This window comes from Hyaena hyaena, unplaced genomic scaffold (genome assembly GCF_003009895.1).
Source record: "Hyaena hyaena isolate Hyena2069 unplaced genomic scaffold, ASM300989v1 scaffold_178, whole genome shotgun sequence".
Lineage (NCBI taxonomy): Eukaryota > Metazoa > Chordata > Mammalia > Carnivora > Hyaenidae > Hyaena > Hyaena hyaena.
The window spans coordinates 2,159,156-2,172,581 of record NW_024080807.1 but is presented as its reverse complement, the minus strand read 5'-3'; the positions used below and the strand labels follow the sequence as shown (position 1 = coordinate 2,172,581).

The 13,426-nt window shown below is 40.9% G+C and overlaps 1 protein-coding gene across 2 annotated transcripts in view; it reads right to left on the bottom strand.

Annotated features, from left to right (window-relative positions):
* Positions 1-11,933, bottom strand: part of SAMD3 (sterile alpha motif domain containing 3) — a 50,190-nt gene extending 38,257 nt beyond the window's left edge. For both annotated transcript variants that reach the window (XM_039240434.1, XM_039240435.1), the window contains exons 1-4: positions 11,844-11,933; positions 11,487-11,586; positions 10,628-10,817; positions 7,144-7,251 (exon numbers count right to left, since the gene is read on the bottom strand). In XM_039240434.1, coding sequence (XP_039096365.1) covers positions 7,144-7,251; positions 10,628-10,817; positions 11,487-11,565 — 377 coding nt within the window. In that variant the 5' untranslated portion in view covers positions 11,566-11,586; positions 11,844-11,933. The remainder of the gene's footprint in view (positions 1-7,143; positions 7,252-10,627; positions 10,818-11,486; positions 11,587-11,843) is intronic.
* Positions 11,934-13,426: the final 1,493 nt, after the last annotated feature.

Sequence of the window (13,426 nt, the reverse complement as noted above, 5' to 3'; positions counted from 1 at the left end):
AAATCACAGTTTTGCATTTTTAACCATTCAGGTGACCTGATTTGTCACTGACTATCGCAGTGGGTAAGGACATTCAGTGGCTCGCTGAGGAATATAGAAAATTCTGAACAAAGATAGTGAGTTCCTCTCTTTGAGAGGCTGTGTTATTGAATGAGTGTTCAGGCTCTCTCCCATCAGGTGTGTGCTTACATGTAATGTTAATATGTAAAGTAGTAAGAATCATCCCTGGGCCTATCTGGTTTTTTTCATCCCATTGAATTCTATTGAATAAAATGTTAAGTATCTCCTTCACAATACAGAATATTCTGGCATTTGTTTTCTCAATTTGGATACAGCAACACCATTATTTCAGGCTCTGAAATACAAGAGAAAACTCACCACCTAGCAAAACTCTTCACTCCACCTGCACTAATTAATCATCAGGTCCTCTTGATTTTTTATTTAAATATTTTCACTATTACCATGTCCTAATTTAGACCTTCACCATCTCTTGCTTAAACTTCACTCTAGCATCTTCCTTCTCTCATGTGTCTCAAGTCCCTTCTCTATATCACTGCCTAATACATGATGAAACAACCCCTGTAATCTATAGCAGTAGTTCCCAATGCTCATTACATATTAGAATTGTATGTGTAACTTTAAAAATACTGATGCATAGGTCCCACCCTGTCTTTGTTTGGGCTGCTGTCACAAATTAGACTGGGAGGCTTAAACAACAAACATTTCTCTCTCCCAGCTCAGGAGGCTGAAGTGTGAGATCAGGGTGCCAGCAGAGCTGGGTTCTTGGTGAGTTCCCTCTTCCTGGTTTACAGAAGGCATTCTTCTTGTCTTGTCCTCACATGGTGGGAGGAGAGCCTATAAGTTCTCTGGCCTCTTCTTACAAGGGCACTAATCCCATTCATGAGATGGGATTCACCTTCATGACCTAACTACCTCGCAAAGCCCCACTTCCAAATACTATCACATTGGGGTTGGAGTTTCAGCATATGAAATGTGGAGGGACACATTTAGCCTATTGTACATTGCCATAAATCCTTCTTCTAATTTTATTTTTTTTGCAAGAGAGACAGAGAGAGCGAGCATGGGAAAAGCAGAGAAGAAGGGAGAGAGAGAATCCCAAGCAGGCACTGCGCTGTCAGCACAAAGTTCTTTGTGGGGCTTGAACTCAGCAACTGTAAAATCATGACTTGAGCTGAAACCAAGAGTTGGACGTTCAGCCAGCTAAGTGACCTAGGTGCCCCAAATCATCACCAGACGTTCTTGTTGGTCTAGTGCTCTGCCACTCAAGAGTGGCTGTAGCACTGGCATTCCCTGGAACCTTATTGGAAATGCTGAATCTCAGGCCCCACTCCTGACCTATTAAACCAGAATCTGCATTTTAACAAAATTTCCAGGTGATTTTCAAGAACAGAAGAGCCTGAGAAGCAGTGGTCTGGGGCACTGATATATTTTGCTTAAATATTGCAGGGAAATCTAATATACAATTGCTCTGCTCATGGACACAGCACGGAACCTCTTTACATCTTGAATGGCACCTCTTACCATCTCCAGCAACTCCATTTTCTCCACTTCTACCTCGCACTGTCCAAAAGCACTTACTCCACAGAATCCCCTATAATATTCCACGTGTTTATACCTTGGTGCATGTTGTTTGCTTTGCTATGAATGTCCTTTTCCTTTCCTGCCCTGTTTTCCTTTAGATAAATTTCTAGTCATCGTTCAAAATCGCCACTCAGTTCTGGGAAGCCTTTCACTTCCCTGAAAGTCTTATTTTTCCTTCTTCTGTGCTATTTCTGTACCTTGTGCATTTCTACTTCTCCATCCCTTTCCCAATATTGCCGTTATTAGTTTCCATATCTGTCTCATCTACTAGACTCGGAAGTCCTCTAGGCAAGGACTAAATTGCCCTCCACTTCACCCACAGTCTAAATGACACCTAGCTCATGGTGTCTTTCAGTAACTTTTGGACTGAACAAAGGAGGAAAACAGATTAGAACTCAAGCTTACTTTAGGTCTCTAAAGACTTCATATTAGATTTAACAGGAATGCTCAGGAGTCAAAGAATTATTTATCAAGTGTGTCAGCCCATGTTCCCCTGAATCCGTAGTTCTTGTTTGGCTGGGCACACAGATACCCTCCACTGAAGGAAACTCACCAAGTTCTAGCTTAGTGAGCCAGTATCCCTCACTTCATTGAGTCTTTGCTTGGGCATCACCTGGTCAAAGTCAAAAGACTTCTCTGAAAGTGCTATCTGAGATAGAACATTCCTGAACACACACACACACACACACACACACACACACACACACACACACCACTCACTGTCTATCCACTCCTCCCCCTTTCCTTTGTATTACTGGTGGTCTCCATAGCACTTAAATATGTTATAATGTAGTGTCACATTTATTTGTTATTTTTCTTCCCCATCAGAATGTGGAGTGGGAGGTTTGGTCTGCTTTGTTCACTACTGTACCCTCTGTGCCCAAACAAAGCACCTGGCAGAGTCCGCATTCAGCAAATATTTACATATGAAATGAATGAATGAATCCTGGCTTAGGTAAGAAATCTTTAAGTCAGTATTACCCAAAGTGTTTTTTGTGATATTAACAGATGTTGCACGGAGAAAGAATTCAGAGTCAAAGTGAAATGAGTTTTCTCTCTGTGGGCCTCCTCATAGCATTTACTGTGTTAGTGTACCTAGGAGTCTCCAATTAAGGACTAAAGTTAGAATGTAATACTTACAAAGCACAGATCCTTTGGGTACAGATATTCTATGCCCCTTGTGGTGGGAGATGGTGTGATCCTGCATTTCCCTCTGAGGGGTCCTTGCTCCACTGACCTGTGACAGTTTATCACCTGTATTGTCTTTGGTGCACTTCACTGAACCTTCCTTTGTTGCACCCTGGGTAAGATGCAGGTAGGACTGTGGTGTCCTTCTCTGAGCTGAGTGACAGTGCCGATGAACCACACATCAAGCGTAGACCCACTGACATTTCCCTTACTGAGCATAGGCAGATGGGTAAGATCATTGAGCATTTTCCAAGGAAATGTAGACCAAGGATAAAAATCATGAAAATAATTTTTAAATATGCGTGAAACCATGACTAATTTATAATTATGCCCACAGGGAGAGGCAAAACATCTGCACACATATGCTTAAAGTTTAAGCGACGTGCTTTTAATGAAACATTTAAGAAACCTCTACCTCTTTATTTGATTTCATGCCTTATTAAGTACTAAAAGGGAAGCAAATTCTATAAATGAAAAACAAAGGATGGCATTGCAAAAAAAAATCACTTTCCAAAGGGTCATGAGCACATGTCTAAGATGGACCCTCATAATCCTTTCCTTACATCAAAGACACGCATTTAGGCAATTCAGTGAAGGGCATGGTATCACCTATCACCAGGGAAACCTGCACTGTGTCACAGCACTCTAGTATTTCCCTGGGCCACATGCATTTCTACTAGAGATGTTTCAAAAGCCAAGGTCGGGCAAACAGCTTGACTCTGGAGCCTGTTTTTCTTCTTATTTGCAAATAATCTGAGTGGAAAGCACATGTTCATTTTAGGGATCATAGAAAAAATATCACAAGAATGACAGCCACCTTGTAAGATGTGATAATAGATGCCAAGTATTTGAAGACGTTATTCCGTTTGGACCTCAAGAACTACATATGCAGGTGGATGTTCCCAGCCTGTTTTGTGCCGAGACCATCTGGCTCACAAGTGGAACAGTCAGGATTCCAGAGCAGGTGTGCGCCCAAAGTGGGCCCTCGTTCCATTGTCCCTCCCCATCTCTCCAAAGCACTTGGCTTCATGACAGTCTTAGAGCCAAACAACATTAGCTTTCTAGCCTCTTACGTGTGAGTGGCTTATAAACTCCTGGAGTTGAACCCTATTAAAAAGTTAGCATGTTTAGTATGAATTGTATCAAGAGATCTAGAAACAAACTGATGTTGTTCAAATATTGATCCTGCCCCATAAAGATATATTCAGTCTTTCATCGGATCATATACACCTTCAGTTCAATTTAAAAACTCCTACTTAGACTCTGTGTGCCAAGGACCATGCCAGTGCTGTGTTTACAATGACAAATAGGGCATGGTCTTTGCCCAGAAGGTTCTTTCAGTCTAATGAGAGAATAAAGACTTTAAAGTGATCAATTCCATTAACTACTTTTAAAAGTCAAACAAGAGATACACAGAGGATCCTACACACAGACGCAAGGCTCTTTGCCTGGCCTGGAATAACAAATTGGAAGGGCTTCTAAATGAGGGATTTTGGGCAGAATCTTCAAAAATGAGCAGGTAGGGAAGTGAACGACACAGCCTGACACAACAGCCATGCGACAGGCCCTTAATCAACCCGTGTTGAATGAACAGCACCCTAGGCAGATGGGCAGGAGGAAGGGACCTAGGGTGGCTCCAATGAGTTTAACGCGCATAGCTGGATGATGGAGCCAATGTCTGAGATGGGATGTGGGAAAGGAGAAAACCTTCTGCCTCATGCCAGGCATGGCTCTAGATAAAGGGCAGGACCGGAGTGAAAATATTTAAAGTAGGTACATCATCTTTATCTGTCTCTACCCACAACACAACTGACTGCCCAAGAGGAGGCAGCTGATCCATGCTGGACCGTTTCATTTCTCTTCCCGATACCAAACTAAGCAACGCTGAAAGACCGAGTCAGTTGACTAGGATCCCCTGAGCTGTTTTCAGGGGGAATTTAATGTGCAGTCAGTGCTACGGCAAGGTAGTCATATGCCAGCCAGTCTGAACAGGGCAGAGCAGCCCTGAGTGGTAGGATAAATCCGTCCTCATACGGAGAAGCAAGAGAATGAGGCAGACAAAGAAAGCGGGACAGGGACAGAGATGGCCACCACATGGCTCCATGAGAGCATGGACAGTGTCCTCCAGGCCTAGAGAATGCACATGTTTTGCTTTTGTGGGCTGCAAAATGTTTTCCTTACAATAAACTCCCCTTGTCTTATGTTAGTTTGAGTGGAGTTATGTCTCTTGCACTCAAATACATACTAAGGCGGGGGACATGAGCTCACTGTTGGACACATTTACCTGAGAGGTGCTTGCGGATAGAGGGCAGCTGGCAGTCAGAGAGACTGGGAGACGCTGATTACAGAGAAAGGTCTAGGAATATTGGTTCTGGTTTCTACACCCTCCTATTTATCTTCATTTCTAAGCCAGGTCTGCTTTTTTCTCCCCCTTGCCGAGTACTATGAAGAATGAGAAATAACCTTGAGGTACAGAAGTGTTCCACTGACCGACTGTATGACAAAAAATGGCAGTAGTAGTCCTGCCCTGCAGGTATCACAGAACCATTATGAGGATGGAATGACATGAGAAGGCTTAGAAAAGAGAAAAGATCTGGAAGGTTGCATCCTCACCTCCCACAGGCAGCAAAGAGGGAGAGAAAAGTCCTATGGCAAGTGGCCATACTACCTGGAACAGTGTTCTCAGAGAGGTGATAGTGAGACACTGAGTATTTCCCATGTGTTTCCACTGTGCTCAGCCCTTGGCAGGCATTATCCATGTTTAGATGATGGGCCTCACAAAAGCACATGAAGAAAGTGTTATTATTGTTATTATTCCCATTGTACGGATTTGGATATTGATTCACAGTGGTATGAGGGTCAGACTACTGGGTCTAATCATCGCTGTTCTCTCTACTCGCACCTGAACAGTTATAGAAGGGACTGGCTGCTGCTTTTGGAAGCTGAAGCTGATGGAAAGAGTAGTTGAGAACGCATGGCTGATTCCATACACCCAGAGCCACATCAAAGGAAAGCCTTTGAAATCAACAAGCACCCATGAGCAGAAAGCGGGAGAATGTAGCCCCCATTCAAATGTATTTACATCTTCTGAACCACAGCAAGACCATCGGGACTAAGTCTCACCTAGGTCACTGCCTTCCACCTTCTTGTTCACCACCCCAGGCAGATCGTGATGGGCTCTAACACTGAGTGATCTTCAGGAGCTGGGGCCTCCATGCCCAGGGATGGAGATGCAAGGTTGAAGATGGTGAAGAAGGAAAGAGGACAAAGAGGGCATCCCAGATCCAAGGCCCATTTTGCAAGAGCTCCTGATCAAAGGTGCAGCTTTTTCTTGCCCTTGAGGAATTACTGGGGCCTGGCAGTTGAGGTCTGAGGCTGCTGTCCTTCGTCCCCTGATATCCCACCCTGATGGCAGTAGATCCTGCCTGAGGTGCAAACAGCACATTAGGGGAAACTATCCAGAAGCCTCTTGACTTCTCTAAATCTCAGTACTATTCATTTAGCAAAAAAGAGAGAGAGAAATGACCACCTTGCAAGACTGCTGTGGAGTAAATGAGATGACAATGTAAAAGTGTTGTGAAAACTATAAAGGGCCACACCCTGGCTTGACCATTGCCTGATTATTCTCTTATGCAAGTTGACATCTTCTCCCTTCAATGACAGTATATTTAAAGAAAAACATTTGTTGGTCGGTGGCTGAAAACCATATGCACCATGACTGAGGCATGAACCGTATAGGCCAGGTGACCAGGAAATGGTGTGTAGGCTGCCATGACTTTTGCACCACATGTTACCTACAGTCTCCCTCAGAGTTTTGTCTGACTCTCCTATTCCTGGGTCTAGTTCTCTAGGTCTCTAATTTCCCTTTGTTCCAATGTAGTCCATATATTGAAATATACTACCACATAAAATCCAGTGTAGGAATATAAGGAAATGTCTACCAAAGCAATGTCTCCATCAAGGGCAGCTTGTTTGTTAAAACAAACACAGCTACAAAATTCAGAGCTAAAACAAAGACTCCACAAAAGGTATACTCTATAGGACATGATTCACTAAATAAATCCCATTTTTGTGGCTGTTGCCAATCACCCCAGTTTATGACAGAGAAATCTTTCTCCTTAACATGTACTTGAAAGATGCTTAGAATCATCTCAAAGCTTCGCTTTTTCAATATAAAGATCATAAATCTTAACCGTCACCTTTTACCACATCTCTTCATCACTCGATAAAAGATTCCTTCTGGGAAAACAAAAAGTTTCCACTTTAGAAATACATTTAAACACAGGAAATCTCAAAAACTAAAGACAAATATTATCATTTGGTTTTAACATGTTTAGAATTTAGCAATCCCACCTCTGTTTCAGTACTCTTTGGTCAATTAGTCCATTATCAAGGTTTTCAGCTGGACAGAAAGATGGTGTCTGCTTCCCACGGCTGGCTGGACTAGAGAACTGTTCTTCCCTGTCATGAGAAAAAAACAGTTGGATTAGGAGCTATTCGACAGGAGCCACAACCCTGGATCTCACAGCAGTCCTGAGGGTAGACGCCAGCCCGTAATGACACCATAATCTGTGTTCACCTCCAAGCCCCACATTAGGGGTATGACTAAGAGAACTGAAAAAAAAAAAAAAAAAAATGACACTGGCATTATCTCATGTAGTGATTCCTAGAGGCCAGGTAGGCTGATGCCACTTTGCAATGCCGTTTTCACCAACTGGTCATATTTAAAAATGGGTGTTATGGAAATCTTTTCTTCTTTGAAATGATGGTGATAATAGAACATATGTTTATTCATATGTTTATTGGTTAATATCCTATCCTGCAAAAAAAATGATTAACTATATCAGATTTCTACTCCACTCTCTGCCATTTTGGGAGAACTTGCATTATCTGTGAAATGTATCACCATTAGAGCCGCAGTCCACGAACCATCTCACTTTAGGGGTGATGCAACCCATATCACCCAGAAGAAAAAGCCCAGAAGGAAGAGCAACTTGCTCACCACCACAAGCTACTCAGCTGCAGAGCTCGGTTTTCTAACTTTGTGTCCTGTGACCTTTCTACCAGCTACAACAAGAACAATAACCAAAAAGCAACTGTAAATACTCTTGCCTTTTACATATTCCTATGATTGGCTTAAGTCTAAATAGGATGCCAAATATCCATTCCAGATGTGGCCTACAAATACTTCTCAAAATAACATACTGGACAACCATTAGCCATTAAAAGAAATCTGCACTCACGTCGAAACCCATCTGCAATTGCCAATCTAGGATGCCATTGTAGGCTCTTTAGAAGGAGTCTTAAGCATTTATTCTGCCCACTTCATTTTGCAGTTGAATCTAAAAAAAGCCAAGCAAATCTCCGAGGTTAGAGGAGTAGCTATCATCAGAACAGAGGTTTGAAATCAAGTGTGTTGATACCCAGCTTTAGGGTTCTTTCTACTACACCAACTATCCTATCTTTATTCAGCACTTCCTAAAAGGGTTTAATTAAATAGCATATTCTCATGCTTTTTTTCATTATTGTGATTTTCATGTGATAATATATTTGTCAAATGATAACATATTTGACAATAAGCAAATATAGCCAATAAGCATTTAAACCAAATATAACCAATACTCCCACCAGTAACTGTGGTTTTATACCAGATTAATTTAACCAATCCTTAAAGCAAATAAGCTACTTCATGGGTAGAGTGAAAAGCCCCCACTCCTAACTCCCTGAATCACCAGTGTTCCAAGTCTTGGCAACATTTGAAAAAGGCTTTCCTAACCAGGTTAACAAAGCTTAATATTTAAAATGAGACTCTTCGAAGGAGGAAAGATTTCCTCAGAGCTTAGGTTACGACCAACATCAGTGAATTAACATGAAGTTAGGTACTGAATTACTTTTCACAACCTAGAGATGAAGCAACAGGCATGTCAACATTTAACTTAATCAGTCCAAGGCAGCGGTAGAACCAGGACTGAAGCCCAGATTTCCTGGCAGTCCAGCTATTTCTCATTTACTAGAGAACACTGTAAACTGATTTGCAGTGGAAACAGGCTGTCTGTTTTCTTCCAAGCTGTGCCTAAAGCAATATCAAGATTCCAGTCAATGGAAGGGAACTTCCAGCTCAAAAGTCCAACTCATCCAAGAATGCTGGGAATCACTTTGAGCGCTGTTTGAGGTTCACAACCATGCTTTGCTGGAAAGGAGTGAAGGCAAGCAATGGAAACTTCATCAAAACTCACACACTGATGAGTGTGATTGCACACAGATATGTTCAAAACAATGTTTAGGAAAAAATCCTTCAAATAAATCAGATGGTAGAATCTTCAGGCTAACCGTGGACCATTCCTTCAAGACTACCTTTCCCCTCCATGTTCCAAATATCCCAATATTCTAGACATAAAATTACCTAGGCCATGTCTCTCTAACATTATATTCCTTATCAAAGAACAAGACAGGAATACCTATTATTATAGATATGACCTGAAAAACTCAAGACATAGAGTGGTATTCAACAAACATTACAATCTTCTGTTAAAATTTAATGAATAATTGGGGCGCCTGGGTGTCTCAGTCGGTTAAGTGCTTGACTTCGGCTCAGGTCATGATCTCATGGTTCATGAGTTTGAGCCCCGCTTCAGCTCTGTGCTGACAGCTAGCCCGGAGCCTGGAGCCTGTTTCAGATTCTGTGTCTCCCTCTCTGTCTCTGACCCTCTCCTGCTCACACTGTCTCTCTCTTTCTTTCTCTCTCTCTCTCCCTCTCTCAGAAATAAATAAAATGTTAAAGAAATTTTTTTAAAAAATTAATGAATAATTGGTCTGCACCAATTATCTAATACTAGAAACTTTGCTGAAAGTCTCAAAATATGCAAAAGCAAGTCAGAAGGCTTGAAATGATCCTGGGGCATAGATCTGTAAAGTGAACATCTTAATTTTGCAATTCCTGCTATCATTCCTTTCCATTGCAGAGGTCAGTGATAAAAACAAACAATCAAACAAACAAAACCATCCCTGAACTTCAAAGCCACCATAATTCTTTCTACGTGATTTTTATGGGATGTGATTTTAGGATTTAGTATTCTAGGAATGCTCCTGAGAAATTAGAAAACTCGCCGGGGCAAAAGTCTTTAGCAAATTATACCATGCAAGTCTCTAGAGAAGATTATCGATTAGTCACTATAAAAAATCCTTGGCAAATAAATAAATACATAAACAAACAAATAGTTTGGGGAAAAGCGAAGGAGCAATAAGAGAGAGGTTTCCCCAAACCTGATTTTAAGACCTAAGCCTCAGGAGCCGGTTCGCACTCTTGCTGTCTGGACTTCTCAGCCACCTGCTACACAGCCTTCTGTATAGGAATGCCCAGGTTACAGGACTTCCCTAACAATTGGGGTCAGTGTTTAAAAAGTGGTGCATTGGGGCGCCTGGGTGGCTCAGTCGGTTAAGCGCCCGACTTTGGCTCAGGTCATGATCTCACACGGTTCGTGGGTTCAAGCCCCGTGTTGGGCTCTGTGCTGACAATCAGCTCAGAAACTGGAGCCTGTTTCAGAGTCTGTGACTCCCTCTCCCTCTGACCTTCCCCTGCTCACGCTGTCTCTCTCTCTCTCTCTTTCAGAAATAAATAAAACATTAAAAATAAAAATAAAATAAAAAGTGGTGCATTAAAAAATGTATCTTGGTTCATAGAACTTTGAAGTGTCCTTGATGCGGATATTAGAAATACTGTACACACTATCTAGCTGAAAATGGTCTCGGTTTTCAGTTTTAAACCCTAAATGCTGTGCTATAGCCGTCACCAGGGAATCACAGCCTCAACACGAAGGCCATTCAGGAACAGACTTACTGTGAGACTGCTTCTGCTCGCTGGACAAGGGCTCTTTCTCCAGGGCTTCCAGAGGGCTCCAGTCTTTGCCTCTTCTGCTTATATTTTTTAATTAAATCCATCAGAATAGCCTGGTGCCCAATTTTCTTTACCAGTTGCTGAACCATTCGATCATTAAGTGCTAGAAGAGCGGCCCCACTTATTTCTTCCTCTGGGAAAAAGGGAAAAAGAGTCTGCACTCTTGCCTGGTAAAGTACTGTATTAACACACAGCGCTCTGAACAGGCAAAATTAGATCTGGTGTTAAAAGAACCCTCTAGCCCTGCCCTCTGAAGCTATAAAATGATCTCTATTTTGACAAAGAGAGAACACTGATATTGCATCATTCCCAATTGCCATCGCTCCTAAGAAAGTCAGAACATGGAGTCACGATGCAACTTTTCACTTCCACACTAAGATCTGCCCCCTTCCAATTTCTCTGTAACAGGCGTTGTTTTCATAAGGAAGAAAAACTCTTCTCAGAGAATCATTCTTACTAGTACCACCCAGGCAATATCCAACACTTGTAAATCCAACACGGCCCAGAACACATGCTGTATTATTTAAAGATAAAAGCGGTTATCAAATTCATATATCAAACATGTATTTTAACTAACTCTTAATACTTTGTTTTATTTGAGCTCTTTTTGAAATATTGTATTCTCGGGATGCTAGGTCAAGTGCAAACTCTGCTACAGTCAGTAGAAAAACAAAATTCCCTACTGCAAAGAGTCTACACCCCCATTCGCATGCATTAGGCAACAAGAGTAATTAGCAGTAACAGAGGACACTCAATATTTAGTCTGCTCTGTTAAGATTTTTTCAAAATGCAAACAACTCACCTTGAAACCTATGAACTAGTTCTCCTAAGTTTTTCTCCACCAACCAACTGCAGACCTGATCAACTGACCAAGTTTCCATTGCTGTGTCCTGTAAATACACCTGTAAAATAAAAGGCCAGAGAAGGATTTTTCAGTTTTGCTCTCAGACTGCTGTTCTTTTATTTTTATTTTGTTTTCCAATCGGCTCTCTAATCTCAGCTCCTCCCTCTGCCAGACTCTTACACTCTTAATACTAGGCTTCTTGAAAATTACTGTTTTCTGAATACACATCTAAAAGTTACTAATAAAACAAATAATCTCTTTTAAAAATGAGACCTATTGGAGTTTATTTCCTAGTCTCATTTCTGATTTCTTCACCTTCTTCTACTTTTTTTCCACAGGCATCCCTCAGCTTTACTAACAGACAGCCAAAGCCTGTACAATGGTACCCAATCCTGTACCATTAACACCCAGGTTTCTTCACAAAGAAAAGAAAGGTGTGAAATTCACCACTACTAGGCTCATCAGGAAGTGGTTGACATTTACAAAAGGGGTGGGCAGGGGAGGATGGGGAAGGATCAGATAAAAGCCTGACAGAGATACTTAGTAAACCAAGATTGTTTAACCCCTTGATGCTCCCAGCTAGGAAAGAGAGCTTGTAGTGTTTCTGAGGACTTTGGTTTAGCAGGAGGAGGAAATAGAAGGCAGATTTCTCTGAAGTACCTGAATGTTTATTTCCTTCCTTTCATTAATATTCTTATATATTCTATTCAGTACTAGGACTTTATGGAGCCACATTTTGAATGATAAGATAACTAGGAAAAATGAGCACAGTGATTGAAAATTTAAAAAAAAAACTGACTTGGGTAAATTCAAAGTGGGAAAATAAATATGTTAATAATCAGAAATGAGTATATACATACAAAGTTTGCAAGATATATTTTTTACTGTTCTGTTATTTTCACAGGCCACAATTCTTCTGCAACTTCTTAAAAAATGTTAAAACATATACCAATTTCAATAATTTTAAAAATTTCTCTTAGCAGTTCATTCCCAGTTTTTTTTTTTCTTATAGTTCAGTCCAAATTACTTTAAATGACCAGGGTGGAACTGAAAAAACATAAAACTTTTCATCTTTTAACATTACTTCCTATTTAACTTTTGATCTAAATGAGGTAGATGTTCAGTAAGCTGCCAGCTCTGCTGTAAAGACAGAACTACTCTCTAAGCAACAGAGTCATAAGGAAAGATAAACATTTTTGTTAGATCATGCATTTAAATTTTCGCTAGACTCAAAATTGTTACCATTGTATTTTTCATGTTTGTGCATTTGAATCAGTTATAATTTCCAATATCGCAGTTAGCAGGGTGGAAAGGGAAACATGTTTACCTTTCATACAACCGACAATCAGAAAAGGTAGCAGCCTTCAAATTCCATTTCCTAGAAAACAAGTCCCCTTCAAAGTAGTACGCGTTCACAAACACCACTTGCAAAGCTGAAAACAAGGGTTAAATATAGAAGGGTGTCTTGCCGAAGTACAGCAGTGGATTTAATTTGCTAAGACAACAGTAGCCACAGAACTCCTCCCCTAGGCTAAGCGGCACTAGCTCGGTGTGAAAAGTCATTATTTGCGAGACTCTGGTGTAAATTAAAAATCACACCTTCTTGTCACACTTCTGGCTTCCTTGTAAAGAGTAAAACTTTAGAAAAAATAGAGAAGAAAAAGAAAAAAACCCAAAGTCTCTAAACTCCAAGATTAAAAGGTGTGCTGAGCAGAAGCCCCTGTCCTTCAGCCATCAATGGATAGAAACAAAAAACAAAAAACAAAAAAAATAAAACAACAAAAAAGGAAAATAAACTAAGTGCTTGGAAATCTTCTCACATTTGTAAGTTCCCAGATATTTACCTAATTCTACTTCTGGGAAAAATGAAACCCTTATCAAAGTATAATCTCATATAT